Source organism: Dermacentor variabilis, chromosome 10, assembly GCF_050947875.1.
Source record: "Dermacentor variabilis isolate Ectoservices chromosome 10, ASM5094787v1, whole genome shotgun sequence".
Lineage (NCBI taxonomy): Eukaryota > Metazoa > Arthropoda > Arachnida > Ixodida > Ixodidae > Dermacentor > Dermacentor variabilis.
Genome location: NC_134577.1, coordinates 40,710,925 through 40,726,383, shown reverse-complemented (window position 1 = coordinate 40,726,383; position 15,459 = coordinate 40,710,925). Strand labels below are relative to the sequence as shown.

Below are 15,459 nucleotides of genomic sequence, written 5' to 3'. Positions count from 1 at the left end.
GTGCCTCAGTTTGGCCTTTTCTGTGACCAAGGCCACTGCACGACATGCAGTAGCTGTCCTTCGGCCCGCATCTGAAGAGTTTTCTTGGCTTGTCATACCTAAATAGTGGGAGCATGCTGCAACTTTTTTCTCTATTGAAATGCTTCCGTACACACTCCCTGCCCCGTACAAGATTTAGGAGACAGGTAAAGGAAAAATAGGGAGGTTAAGCAGAGGTTATCTCCGGTTGGCTACACTGTACCTGAGAAAGGGGTGGGAAAGTGGAGAGAAAATGGCGAAAAAAAATGCAGAACTGTCTCTGTGGGCAATGTCGCACAGTCTGCGTAGGTGTTGCATAGCACAGCGTCCACGTCCCACTAATACATTCTGGGCCACACAGTGCACAGTCACAATGTGTCACAGTCCGGTACCTTCTTAACAATAGCAATGCCTCAAGGAGAGATAATTAGCTGGAGTAGAGGCGGATAAATCGGCCTGAGGTAAAACTCGCTTCGCTGGCATGCAGCCTTTCTACATATGGGTGCTCGTGTGACTTTGTCAAAGGAAAGGAAACACCCTTGGTTCTTTTTTTGTCCCCGTCGACGCTCGAACTCTAGGCGCTTGGTCGTGAGCGAGGTGCTCACTACTCCACGGCAACTTTTTCTTGAGTACCTGGGTAATGCCTGGAGTGCCGTCACTGCAACGGGAGTAGTGCAGGAACTTGGTCACGCAGATGGACGCAGCACGACGAGTTAACAAGAGGCTTCAATTTGCATGCGCTTCTAGTGCTAGAGCGTGTTATCAGCTCCAACACCGCCTTCATCATGATGCGCCATGCTTTAATTTTACATACAAATAACATTCCATACGTAACACATTCACATATAACAGTTCAACAGACAAAAAGAATTCGGTAACCGCAAATCCGACACTGCGCCATCCCCAGAAATCACTGTGCGAGCCGGAGGAGGCGCGATCCCGGTGGTGACCACCATCCGTGTACTAGGCCTCTTCATGCAAGCTCACGGGCGCAACGGCAACACAATTCATAAACTGGAAGCATGCGTTCAGCAGACGATGCGACTCATTTCAAGAATTGCCAACCGACACTCTGGCATGAAAGAAGCCAACCTCATAAGGTTGGTACAAGCCTTCGTTCTCAGCCGCATCACCTACATCACCCCGTACCTCTGCCTCAAAGCGGCTGAGAGAGAGAAAATAGAGGGGATTATCCGGAGGGCCTATAAACAGGCTCTTGGGCTACCTATAAGAACGGCCAACGCTAAATTGCTAGCCCTAGGTGTGCACAACACCCTCGATGAACTAGTAGAAGCGCACCTTATATCTCAATACGAAAGGCTAGCTCAGAGTGCCGCCGGGCGAAACATCCTCCAGAATCTCGGCATCAACTACGAGTCGATGCAAAGCATTAAAGTAGACATTCCTCACGATCAGAGGCGCCATCTCAAAATTAATCCACTCCCTAAAAACATGCACCCCGAATTCCACAAGGAAAGGAGGGCCTAGCGGTCCAAAGCCCTACATCAGAAATTCCACTCCTTCAAAGACGTAGTCTATGTCGACGCAGCAGAATACATAGAACGCAACTGTATGTCCCTTGCAGTGGTGGACTCCTCAGGTCAAATACGCACTGGTGGTTCAGTTCGCACCAGAAGCTCCGAAACAGCGGAAGAGGCGGCTATCGCTCTGGCAATAGCCTCCACACATTGTCATTACATTATTAGCGATTCCAGAGCAGCAGTACGCAATTTTGCGAAAGGTTGGGTCTCGGCTCCCGTAAAACACATAATAGACACAAACCAACACCCACGACCAATCCAGATCATTTGGGCACCAGCACACTCCTCCCTACCCGGCAACGATGCCGCCCACACCGCCGCTCGAGGACTCGCCAACCGAGCACCCGGACGGCTCACGCTAGGGTCAGGGAGGGATCGCATGGTCAGTTACCAGGAAATAACTCAGCACTACAGGTTAGCCAGGGCAGAGTACCCGCCAGCACACAAATCGCTTAACAAGCGACAAGAAGTAGCTTGGAGACGACTTCAGACGAACACCTACCCCAACCCCGTAGCCTATCACTACTACTACCCGGACCAATACCCTAATACATGTAAGCATTGTAAGCAAAAAGCGGATCTATTCCATATTATGTGGTCGTGCCCAGCCGAAAATCACACAAATCACGAAATAAGTAGTACTGAGCAGTGGGAGGCCGTGTTGCTCAGCTCCGACCCTGACCTGCAGGCCAAGGTCATCGAGAGAGCTGAAGAAGCCGCCCGGGCCCAGGGGCTCGTGGCTGCCTAACAACAAGGTCATCCGTCAATACCTTGTTTTCAAATAAAGTCTTTACTCACTCACTCACTCGGTAATTATTGGCAAAGCTTTTAATTAGGCCAGGAACGCAAGAGTTTCGCCAAACATAATATTTCCAGTAAATATGAACATGATGTTACGTAGAAGTCTCTCAAAACATCGGGAGATATCGCTGATAACGGCCGCATGACACTTTCGAATAAACATGCTTCGTACTTCAACGAAATATAAATAATGTGCCTCGCATAATTAGACGTGTAGACCGTGAAACCTAACTACACGTTTTGCATTACACGCAAAATTAGCAAGAAATAAACATTCAGTAATTAATATTAAAACGCATGATTGCCCCATACACTTCCAACTTTAAGTAAACGTCACCCATTGAATGGCCATCATTTCCATGAAATATGAAACCGTTGCCATTTTAAATCGACCCAAGGGAGCGACGACCTCTGTAAACATTTCATATAACGCCGATTTAGCAAATTTCTGCTTACCCCTTAAAACACACACACTTTGGAATTCGCCTTGAAATCGCTCATAATATGTCGCATATTTCCTGAAAGCATAAATTTTGTGGGTGATCCGGTTTTCCTTTCTTTTTTAGATAACCACGACAACAGGCATAAAGAGCTCCTGTACGCTTCTAGTCGCGCTAACAGCTTCGCTCTAAATTTTTGGCAAGCCTCGGAGCACTCAAACTATATAACGACAAAAATGTCCTGTGTTCGATTTCGGTTTTGTTTTTCCGGAAGTGTGTATCTGTTCTGATGTCATTACATAGCAGAACGCGGAATCTGAACATGATGTCGCTTTGGCACTCACTCTGGCTTGCTGAGAAACGAGACAGATACTGGACGCAGAACATCATTTACAACAAGTTGGGAATTATGAGGCTTGTCAGTACTTCTTGTAGGACTTCGAGGTCGAGAACCATCATTTAAACAAAACCAAAACAAAAAACAGAGAAAACACAAAGAGAGCGAATTAGAGAAGTTCGTGTCAGTACTCTTGTAAGAGTCTGAAATCCTATTACTCCTGCATAAGGCCCGTTTATAGTGAACGAGCCGTTCAGTATAATATTAGCTATTTATATTCAGTTTAGCACTGTATATAAACGCGGTGGCTTATGCACCTTCAGCGAATTCTGCGTGGGCAATGCAGCCGGAACGTACGTCACTCATACACGTACAGCACAGTTTTTGTCCTGCGACTTTGTGACAGTGTCTCCAAATTGCTGACGAACAAAGAGAGACTTCAAACAGTAGTAAGCAGTGTCGTGCGTACAATTCTTCAATGTCTCTGCAGAACTAGGGACTTAATTCGTCGCTTCTAATACGTCGACTCTTGATCTCTACGCATCCTCATCTTCGGACGTCTGAAGTCACCGCTGAAGGGGCCGCACCAGAGAGCGACGGTATGGGCCTACGTTGTTGCATGCACACCTTGTCACGGGGGCGAGACACCAAGGTCGGGTGACTGTCATGAAGACACCACTGGAAGTCAACGATGGATGTCTACGTCACGCTCATCGCCATATTGAATGTTCGCTATTCAACTAACTGACTCTCTGTTCAAGTTTTCGTCATCGCGCAAGATCGGCGGTAATCACCGCATAAGGGCACTCAAATCTAGCGTGGCGCTGCAAACTGCTTCGGACGGCGAGACTGCAGCTTGAAAGTTTCCACCCAGAGTGATCACGCACTCACTAAGCCCTTTTTTTTTTAATTGTACAATAGGAGGCGGAAATCGGTTCGATCTGATGTGGCCAACAGGTTCATTATTTGGTTTCTTCATCTGTGCCAAACTTGCCGGTGATCGGAGATCTCAAGACAACTCGAAAAGTTACCCTTCACAGGGTGTTCACCACGCAGTGAGGAAAAACTTTGTTTCAAAGCAACTTTCGCGGTCTCCGCTTGATAATTATCTTGATTCGCAGCTTTTTGATGACAACATGGTATCAGAAACTTTCGTACTTGAGCTTATTCTGGCTGGAGCTTGGAGCTGGTTCGAGCGTCACTTCGCTTTCTTTCATCGTTACATGTTTTTTCAACTATCCTGCACCGTTACCCGCACACCTACAATCTTCAAAACAACGTGTTTATCCCGGAAAGATCTGAATGACATATCCTAACGACTTGCGCGCATTTCGCTAGTCACTTAACGTAACACAGGCTTAACAACACAAACGCTTTTTTTCCGTCTATCCGTGGCTTTGCTCTACCACTGCAAGACCTCGAGGATCCTTGTTCACGTTCCAGGGATCACACCTACTCGTACGACTCTCATTAGCAGGACACTCTGAGAGCCGAAGTTCATCTCTTTGGCGATGTCTTCTCTTTCAACGATCAGGCGAGTCGGTGGCTCTGTTCTTTGCCATCGATTTTATGTCCTAGCTCCGTCCACCTGCGTTCAAGCTCTTTGCAGAAGGAAACATACCTGGAACACTTCGCACTCGTTCGACTGAGGACATATGGTCTGATCCAGATGGCCCTCCTGTTAGCCGTCAACACCTGTTGCTCTCGTAGCACTATCCAATGGCCACTCGATGCAACGAGGATCCTGCTTCACGTTCCGAGGATCACAACTACTCATACGACTCTCACTAGCAGGGCACTCCGAGCGCCGTAGTTCATCTCTTAGGCGACGTCTTCTCTTCCAACAATCAGACGAGTCGGTGACTGTCCTTTGCCCTCTGTTTTATATCTCACTTCTGTCCACCTGCATTCAAGCTCTTTACAGAAGGAAACACAGCTGGAACACTTCGCACTCGTTCGGCTGAGGAGATCTGGTTTGACCCAGATGCCCTCCTGTTAACCGTCAACACCTGTTGCGGATGGGTGCAGGACACGTATGGCATCAGTGTTCGAGGTCATGCTACGTACAGCCCGATTCTCTTTGCTTTCATTAGTGACCCTTGGTTCAGCTGGGGCATTCGCCATATTTTTTTAGCCGTCGACGCTTGACGTAGTGGTGGCGTCGAGAGCGGGACCGCAGCTCGTCGACCAGCGGATACAGCGGACGCAAGGCTGCGGCGGTTGACGTCATGTGACGTAGGTGCCCGAGCGTCCCATGCTGACGCTGGTGGTGTGCGTCCTGCTCATGCGGAACGTCGCCCCCCGCCGGGGCGCGCTGCTTTGGCGCAGACAGCTGAACAGGGCGTCCCGGAAGGAGACCCGAAAAGAGCGCGACATGAAGCCGTACACGAGCGGGTTGACGCAGCTGTTCAGGTACGACAGCAGGTGGAAGCAGGTGCGCAGCGGTTTCAGGTAGGAGTAGTTCAGCGCCGACACGCTGCCGAAGGCCGTGAGCACGTTCAGGATCAGGATCGGCGCCCAGCAGAGCACGAAGAGGCAGACGACCAGGATGAGCATCTTGATCACCTGCGAGTATTTGCAGAAGCCGAAGGAGTTTAGGTAAATCGCTCTTTCGGTTGTTCGCTTACGCTCGCTCGCTCACTCACTCACTCACTCACTCACTCACTCATTCATTCACTCACTCACTCACTCACTCACTCACTCACTCACTCACTCACTCACTCACTCACTCACTCACTCACTCACTCACTCACTCACTCACTCACTCACTCACTCACTCACTCGCTCGCTCGCTCGCTCGCTCGCTCACTCACTCACTCACTCCTTTATTTACTTTATTTACTGGGCACCTTCGCCAAGAATAGCATTGACTAGTTCACGTTCAGTTCAAGTAATCAGTATTGTGGCTGAACAACCGCTAAATATTTTCCACTTTTTTTTTCATTTCTTTTCCTACGCAGACAAATGAACATTAGGCAAGGAGCAGCACCCTGAACCTACATAGTGCTTATGTTTGTAAAGATGACATACAACATTTAAATCATGAAGTGAAAGCCAGATGCGATAGTTCTCAACTAATTCTTGCGCAAAGTACAAGGAACGCTGTTTGATTTTTTTTACCACAAGTAACGGCGTTACGGACGAGCTTTCATCCGCTTACAGCGCTTCCTTACTGTGTGAATGTTCTTGTGGCGTAGCCGGAACACACAGAAATAAGCTCGCACGCGAAGTCATTCACCTGCTTCACCGTGTCTTCGTCGGCTCGCGACGGCTTTCCAAGGATCCTCTTGTTACCGTTGGCGCCGAAGCAGTGATTGCTGCCGGACGTCTTCTCTAACATCTCCGTGCAAGTCCTACGAAGACAAATGTCATCATGGATTTAACATTGCTTCATGATGAAACATCCCAAGTAGTTTACAATACGCACTGACACAGTGTACTGGACATGGTTTAGATACGTAGCAAAATTTAAAAATTAGGTTGTGGTGTTTTACGTGCCAATACCGCGACGCCGCAGCGGGGGACTGAAGATTTGTTTTGACCACCTGAAGTTCCTTGACGTACGCGCAATGCAGGGTAGACGGGCGTTTATGGATACGAATTTTTTTTTCGCAAGTACAGCCGTCGCAGCCGGGATTCACTTCGCAAAACTGAGATAGGTCTTCAGCCTCCCACTTATTGCGATAAGACGGAACTGGAAGTGGGCTTGTAAATGTCGTTTTAACTAATGGTACATTCGGCTGGATCATACCGCGCTCCCACTGCGATTAAGCTCTACGACGCCAAATCCCGCTCTGTATCGAAGCCATAAAAAACGCGCCTTAGTCGACCATTTAGTCAATTTCAAGAGCAATCTGAGGCCGGAAGAGGAAAAGAAGAAGAAGGAAAACAAAGAAACTGCATCAGCGTTTCTTCTGCTGCAAAGAAACGAGACACCCGATTCTTTGACCTGGGGCGGAACCGACCCCAGGTCAAAGAAGAGGGCGCCTCCGTGCACTCGGAGCTGGAGATCGGCGCTCTGAGAGAAGCAGGCGAATGCGTTCCGAGAATGCGACCAGTCGAATGGCTGGCCTGGCTTCGCGGGAGGAAGAATAAACCTTCGATGTTGTGGTCTCGGCGTCCTTCTTGAGGGCCGCGGCCGAGTCCGAGGACCCACGTGTCCGCAAAGCATGTGCCCTTATCGGTATACTGCGAACTAGTGTTCACCCTTATGACCCTTAAAGGTGTAAATTAGTTTACAGTGTATGCTTTCTTGCAACATCGGGCCCTGTTGTTTTGCATGTCAAAAGCCTTAATTTACCCAGTACACCTTTCTCAAATCTGCATACTTGAGTTGGGCTTTGAGAACGTGTTTCGTTCCTTCTTCTGTGTGCATCCATGCGCAAGGTCATCCAACATGAAAGGTGACGCCTAGGCCCTATTAAAGCCGTTAACTACCGCAGTATAACAGTGAGCGCATCTTCTTTAAAGTGTTATTTTTCTTAGCTTTTGTTAGTAGTACTGCTCTTTAAGGATTTATGTGTAAGGAAATAAGGATTTATCCCCTGTTTATTACGAACAGGAAGCAGAAGCACTTTAATTATATTTAGAACATGCGCACCCCCCCCTCCCCCCTCAGGTTATGTGAACTTCCTTTCAAGAAGGCGTAGTGGCTAAACATACGCTCTCCGCGTAAATATGTTCAATGGGTCTAAATCTTCAACAGGAATGATACTCATTGAAAAAACGCGAAAAGGTACACTGACCAAAAGAACTGAAAATTTAATGACGTTTCGGCTCCTCATACGGGAGCCTTGTTCACGATGAAATCCATAGAGAGAGAGACAGCGCATGTAGGTACGTTTCAGTACGTGACGCAAGCAGCGAGCATACACCATCGGAAGCCTTATCGCGTTTTCGCATCGTATCTTTTCGCGTTTCCTCACTGCGTATTTCCCCGGCCAGACGGGTTGCCGTAAAACTTTGGATTTCAGGAATGATACTTGCTGCATGTTTGTTGTGCTTCTCGCGTTTCCATGACATGTTTCGCCTGTGCAAGAAAGGTACGTACTGAAACATCCGCACCCATACACTTAAGTCAAGCCCCCCATAATGGTTTGTGCCATTCACTAAGGAACAAGAACGCGCTAGCGCGCTCCGCCCATGCGGCCGCGTCTGTCTGCCGCTCCTAGCAACCATATCGCGCCGCCTCCAACAAAGCCCGTTTCTTTTTTCCGTTTTGCCGTCGTGCAAGCCTAGAACTCTGCTTCGACCGGTGACGCCGGTTCACCGGAACTTACATGCCGGATGTGAGATGTGCCCTCTCTCGGACGACCATCCACAGCTGGGCGCATATCTTAGCGTAGGCGTATCCCATGACCAGTGTGGGTATGCACAGCACCAGGATGAGCATGTAGATCTCGAAGGAGCGCCACGCTCCGGGACTGGCCTCGTCCCGCATGCACCAGTAGGCGCGCCGACGAAGGCCCATCTCCACGTGGACCTGGACGCGTGAGCGAAAAAAAAAATTGTCATGTACAGTTCGATACGCCGTACTTAACCTCATTGTGCAGTATACGTTAGAATATATATGTAATAACACTATTTATTTTAGCATAACGTGGTTATACGGCGAGTTTTTTTTTTTTTTAGACCGTACATGTTGCTTATAAAAGAAGTAATGGGTGCGGTGGACGTGCCGTTTTCGCAAACGAATTCGTAAGCGAGGTGTACTTGCTTTTCCGCTAATAACGTGAGCTTCACAACACTAATATAGCAATAACGAATTAACTTTCTATTAGTGCCTTCGAAGCACTTGTGTAAAGGGCAAATTTTGAGGCAGTCACGTTTTAATGCACGGATTGATGGATACAACTTTACTGTATGTACGTCCGGTAAGGTCTAACGCGACCCGGGCTCAGGTCCCTCCCGGGAGAACGTCAAGGCCGTGGCTCAACGCCGCGTCGCGGGCTTTCTGTACTGCCCACGTCTGGATGCCGAAGTCTGAGCTGCGCAGAGCGGCGGCCTACCTCGACGACTGCAGGGTCTCTGGAGCAGCCGCCATCCTTCCTATAACTACATTGCACTCTCACAGCATGTGTTTGAGTGTTGCTGGTCCTTCCTGGCGCAATTTGCGCGTGCTTATCTGGGAAGATGCGTTTCAGTTGGAATGCGTTAGGGAAGGTGTCCGTCTGGAGCTGTCTCCAGGCGACGGCCGGCCTCCTGTTCAATTTGGGACTCGGCGGTGGGTGCATCCTTCTGGTGGTTAGATATGCACTGGTTATGTTATTGTTTCTTGTGAGCCTGTCCCGTTCTGCGCCAGGAGTGTTCGCTGTCGTGCGAGAGGCGTTGCCCTGTTCGGCGCGGCGGGTCATGTCTCGCGCCGTCCGGTGCGCCGTCTCGTTTAGGTTCGGGAGCGCGTCGCCTTCTGTGGTGACGTGCGCGGTCATTTTTTTTTAAATCTCGAAAATCGCACACAATTCGAGGTATTCGTAATAGAATTTCAAAGCTCTAGTCGAGGCTGTATCGATAACGAGCACGTCACGCTGCGCGTCAGACGACAGCGCCTCGTAAAAAAGTGTTGGGCGAAGTTTGGGTGACAGCACGTCGCGGGAAATACTGACCCGACACAAAGCCGCACATGCTTGCCTAGCAAAGCACACTGTATCAGCAGCTACCAGGACTGGCCGAGATGTTCAGTTTCAAACGTCCTCGCGCTTGCCGGCAAGGGCTATTTTCGTCTGATATGATAGCGCGGTCCCGTTCGCTGCACTCGGTTTCAACATTGCCTGGATTTATCGTTGAAATTTGATGATAATTGTTTCGAATCAGATGCGACTTTCGAGATTTCTGCAAACTGAGTGCGCATTAAAATGTGACTGCCTTCGAATTCTCCGTTTAAGCAACTTACCCTAAGGCACTAATAAAAATAATTAATTATTGAACGTGTGTTCATTAGTCTTCTGAAGCTCGCAGTAGTATTGGCAAAATATGTCCACCTTGCCTAGAAACTGGATCCGCAAATGCCACAAGAACGCGCTTTTAGACTTTATTTATAAAACGTGTTTGCTAAAAATAACACCTTGTATAACATATTCATGATACACATACATGTAGGGACTCAATGGTGCTACCAGTCCTCAGATTTTATTTGTATGTTAGTGTGTCTATAACTTTGTCACTTCAATTGCTCTTTTACCTATCCATTCTCTACATGTTACGAACGTACCATGATTATATGTATCTTGTAATATTTTCGTTGTCATTCTTCATATTACGCGAACATACGTGACCATCACCATAATAGGGGACTTAATATTTCTTTTCTCTCCACCTATTGAAATATCTAAGTTCATGTACTCATCCACCCTAGAAAGTCATTATGGACGTAATTGCCTAAATGCGATAGCAAATCGCTCGGTAGATTTGTCACCCGTCCGTCTACTCAACCTAAAAGCGGGAACGGCGTAAACTCGTACGTGCACAGAGTCCGAAGACGCGCAGATGACACATAAGATGCAGCTGGATCGTGATTCTTCCACGCACCTACACTTTTGTGCGGTCCATGTTGCACCAGCCTCACCTGAACGAATATGATGGGCAGTGCGGTGAGGAACGCGGCCAGCCAGATGAAGATTATCACCCGCCGCGCCTGGCTGAAGGTACAGAGGTAGCGGGAGCGGACCGGATGGATCACCGCGTAGTACCTGCACACAACACAGGGTATACAGCAATACACCGCAGAATATGCGTGCAACGCTTGAGTTAATAACTACTGTAGTTGGCGCAATATCAATGGTACAATGTGCTGATGAAATTACAACCGGAAAGAACAGGCGGTTATAAAAGCAATGAAATGTACAAAAGGAATGAGTCACTCTCAAACGTAGGGAAGCGCTGGTGCATCTGCTCATTCAACGGAGAAATGCAGAACTAATCGTGTAGGCATTGAGTGGTTTTCGTTTGCGGTAAGCTGCAAGTTCCGTCCAAGCTTCCTTAAATGTCGCAGACATTGCGGCTGTAGACCTTCACCCACCTCTCGATGCTGAGGAAGGTGAGGTTGAGCACGGAGCAGATCATGGAGACGTGCTGCACGTAGAGCAGCAGCTTGCACCCCACCTCGCCCAGCGTCCACGTGTACGAGAAGAGCTGGCCGAACTTGACCGGCACGCAGAGCAGCACGATGAGCAGGTCTGCCGAGGCGAGCGACGCCAGGAACAGGTTGGAGATGGAGCGCATGCGCGGGAAGCGGGCCACCGTGTACACGATCAGGAGGTTGCCCACCAGGCCCAGCAGGAGGGTGGCGCCGTACACGGCCGCGGTGGGGACCAGGTCGGCGAGGTCGAAGCGCCACGCCGACTCCTCGTAGTCGTAGTCCTCGGGAATGTCCTCGTCTTCGATGGCCGAGGGAACGCCCGACGAAGAGTTCGGTTGGTGACTGGGAGGCATTAGAGCTGGGTGCGCGGCGGTTGATTACCAGGGATCCTAGTCGGGTCGCGTGAATTCAGCGAGATTTGTCCGGGCGGTCGGAAGACATTGCAAGCCTATGGCTCATTTACTGCACAACTGGGCTGGTCGGAGCACGTTACGAAGGGTTGAGCCCTTGATGGGTATGCATCATCGGCGGGCCTCCTTCCGAATGTGTTTCGTAGGCGAAAATGAAGTCACAGAATGTTGTGGTGGTAGCCGTTTATAACGTTAGAATGTGCCTTCCATAATAGAAGCCCTTTGGTCGAACCTGGTACTAAAGTTAAACTGGCGGGAGTCTTAGGCCACTGGAGCACGCTACTTCAGGCTTGTTTGCCTGTAGATGCAAGTGAAAGAAAAATTTATTTTGTGTTCGGATAACTTTAATATTGAACTGGCTTAGTGAGAACTGCTGGTTTAAAACGAATTACGGAAGATTTGCGCTGGTATCTGCGATACATTATAGCTCATTTCAATTTACAGGTGCTTGACTGGTCAAATAAAAAGACGAGGTGTTGCCGGAAAACATTAGAGACCTGGTTAGCCTAATTTCCAGAATTCCACGTTTTCAAATGATCACTTCACATGGTTTCCGTCGTCGTGGTGGGCAAGAAACCTGCACAGAGAAAGAAATGGGAAGCGATACGTGAACGAGTTGCTTATATATCACCACCATATGAGAAATACGAGCGATAAAAGTTAACAATAACTCCTATCACATGTGAAAACTCGTGTATACGATGCCGTATTTCTACGAATTTGACAGCTAAAGGATGCTATGGCCTCAAAGCTCGGCGTCCGATAATGAGTCAAACCAATTACACAAGCAATGACAAGGGCTACCAAAAAATAATTGGGGCAGAAACCCATCCTTGGGGATGTTTCTAATCGTTAATGCGATTAAGAATGACGTAGTTCCGGTTTAAGGATGACTAGAGAGATCTAAAAGAGCCACTGCAAAAAGTCTTCATGTATGAGCCGTGAACTGCAACCGGGCTCCTCTCTCGCCCTTTGTACATGCGGCGTCATCTAGCGGTGGGTGGGCGAAGTCTTCCTGTTTTTGCGTTGCCTCCGAGATTGCACCAGTGGCTAGCTGGTGCGTGCAGACGAGGAGAATTTATCCCTCGTTGCCCCCTGCCCCTGATTCTGACCTGCCTTACGATACGATTGTGCTGCTTGGTTTGCATAACCTCATCAGAAGCATGATGTGTGATAGAGGTGCTAAAAGAACGAGACCTACTAGACCCCTTTTTCCGGGAGTCTGAAGCCCATGCCAGGAGTGTGTATACTGCTCAGGAACAGCCACCAGATTTGATGGCGATTCTGTGTACATGCGTATGCTTACCCGATATTTTAAATATTTTGTGTTCATATCCACAGTTTCTGAATTTATATTGTTGCTATTCGTGTGTTTGGTTTTTCATGTATTAAAGAAAATGTGACCGTGACCGAGCGCATACAGCACTGAGATACTGTGTTCGGAGAGGCCGGTTTCATACCGACAATTACCGAAGTTATTGAATTCTTTCTTTTTATTAGAAAGAGCGCCGGAATAAAGAGGCTAGAAACGCGATAGAAACCGCCAAGGGGGAGACGTAGGCTAAGAATGCTAATCTCATTAATAAGTCGGTGGCGAGATTTAGAGAACCTGAACGACGCTAGAGAGCCAGCTACTTGCAAAATGCATCGCGTAGTGATGATTCCCGCAGTGCGCAGGATCAGCACAATCTTCATTTCTCGTAAAAATTTTATTTATACCTGCCCGCCCGCCTTCACAAAAGCCTTCTAAAAATAACTTTAGACAACCTGTAGACTATCTGTGCACTTCTTGCAGACTGATTTGCCACCTTGTGGACTTGTCCTTCAGTCTTTGCCTCTTATAACTCTATATACAGTTTATAGACAAAAGTCGCGAGCAAATCTTCCGAATGATTTGTTTGCAGTATGTCTGCAGAAGGTTGTCAAGGAAAAGTGAAGCTGTGTTTCCAGTAAATAGATTTGACAGAAAAGTTAGTTCCACTTTCCCTAAACTATTTTTTTTTGTTTTTGTGAGGTTACATTTGTACGGGTGAGAGGGCCGGGGCTTTGTATACACTGCAGAACTGATTACAAATACTGGGTTGATCCTTTGTTGACGTTCTGTCGCTTGTAATAGCACTTTCCCTGAAATGCAATTCAATATGTTTCATTATGTCTCCAATTATTTCTTTCTTCAAGACACTTTAACCCAGACAGTGGATAAGAGACCCTGATTATAAAGCAGGTTTGTCGTTTTGCGGATCGATATGGGCTCGTAGTTGAAGCCAGGTGTGCCCTGAAACACTGCTGTGTATAAAAAAGAGAGTGCGCCTAGCGATTAGCGAGTACACCAAAAGGAAATAAGGGGCTCGATACTTAGTAACATACTTAAGGAGCCAACACACGGTTACCCCAAGAAAAGCACGTGAGGATGTAACTGCATGTTTGGTACTCAACGGTTTAAATATGGAGGTTAAGTTTACAGTAACGTTAGTGTACTCTTAATAAATCGAAATGGGTAATCGGGGTGGCAGAATACAAAAGCATGCCTTCGGAGGAAACCGAGCCCACAACCGCCGTGCGACATGTGTGGCGCTCCTCTACCAGCCAAGCTACGGCTGCACTTTTCTCTCCATCAACTATCTTTTTTTATTTATTTATTAACATACCTACATTCACCCTGAGGCATTGTTGCAAGGGGGTGTTATACATGAGTAAACGGAAAAAGTTACAAGCAAGGCATAAAAAAAATGTTTGCCGTTTCGCTGTTTTCATACAGTATGGTCCACTGTTAAAGAAAACAGCTTGTTATTGCTGAAATCAAGATAACTTGAACGTATCGTCAATTTGAAGGTATCGTTAATTTCGAAGTGAAACGGGGCTTCATGTGACGTGCTGGGTAGACCTCTAATGGCAACAAATTACCGCTGATGCCTTCGCCTCTGAACTGAGCTGCAATCCGCTCAAAGATATTATTTTCGTGATCAGTTTAACAGTGGACTGCGTTGTAGCGGTGTTCATCGCCTAGTCTAGGGACTGTCACCCAGTGCCACTCAGTCGAAGTAGTCGATGTGGAAGAGACAATGAGGCCGCAGGCGTAACGTAGAAATTAATCATTAGAAGCAGACAATTGGCCAGTGAGTCATCGAAGGCTACCTAATGCACCAAGGCTGTTGGAGTCTAGACCGCCCAGCTGTAACTCTTATCGAAGGAAATAAAAAAAAAAACTGACCCGCGGAATCCTACCGGACCCGGTCGTTGATAACACACAACGTCTGGCCGCTGCGTGTCACGTCGAGTGCGGTTGTTAAGATCGAAATGCCGAAAGCGGACTTGCAAAGTACCACGACCAGAGACTGAGGCCACTCCAGGGGCACAAGGAATGGAAACGAAATTGAATTATTCTGGGGAGGTCATCGTTTTAATCGAGTTAATCAGGCGAGTAAAAGAAAAGCGCCGTCGCTGAATACGGAAACGGAACGTGACAGCTGTCCGAAGTCCGCTCGTCAATAATTACAACGACCTCTTTTATGCTCTCAATGCTTTTTAAGCAGCGAAGGAATGTACTAAGGGCCCCAGGGCCTGACATTTTGACCTCTCTTCTGCCGTGTGGTCGGAGTATCAAAAGTGTAAACCGCCTGTTTGTAAAACGACGCCCTCGGCACGCCCACCGACGAGAACAAAGAAAGTATACGGACCAAGAATTTCGCGATAAAGCCTGTAAGCTTCCCCGTTCATGAAGGTATCACGAAACTGAGCGCTGCATACCAAACTAGGCATTGTGAACTTCCGAGTGCACTCATGAGTTTCAGTCTCTGCGTCTAAATTTGTGCATGTAAATTGTTTCAAGGACAAACAA

General features: G+C 47.9%; 1 protein-coding gene across 1 annotated transcript in view; it reads right to left on the bottom strand.

Moving 5' to 3' along the window:
* Positions 1-3,081: 3,081 nt before the first annotated feature.
* The window catches only part of LOC142560389 (QRFP-like peptide receptor), a 99,080-nt gene continuing 86,702 nt past the window's right edge, over positions 3,082-15,459 (bottom strand). The window contains exons 2-6 of the mRNA XM_075672449.1: positions 11,152-12,198; positions 10,699-10,822; positions 8,417-8,619; positions 6,376-6,490; positions 3,082-5,702 (exon numbers count right to left, since the gene is read on the bottom strand). Of these exons, the coding sequence (XP_075528564.1) occupies positions 5,364-5,702; positions 6,376-6,490; positions 8,417-8,619; positions 10,699-10,822; positions 11,152-11,564 (1,194 nt within the window). The 5' untranslated portion in view covers positions 11,565-12,198 and the 3' untranslated portion in view covers positions 3,082-5,363. The remainder of the gene's footprint in view (positions 5,703-6,375; positions 6,491-8,416; positions 8,620-10,698; positions 10,823-11,151; positions 12,199-15,459) is intronic.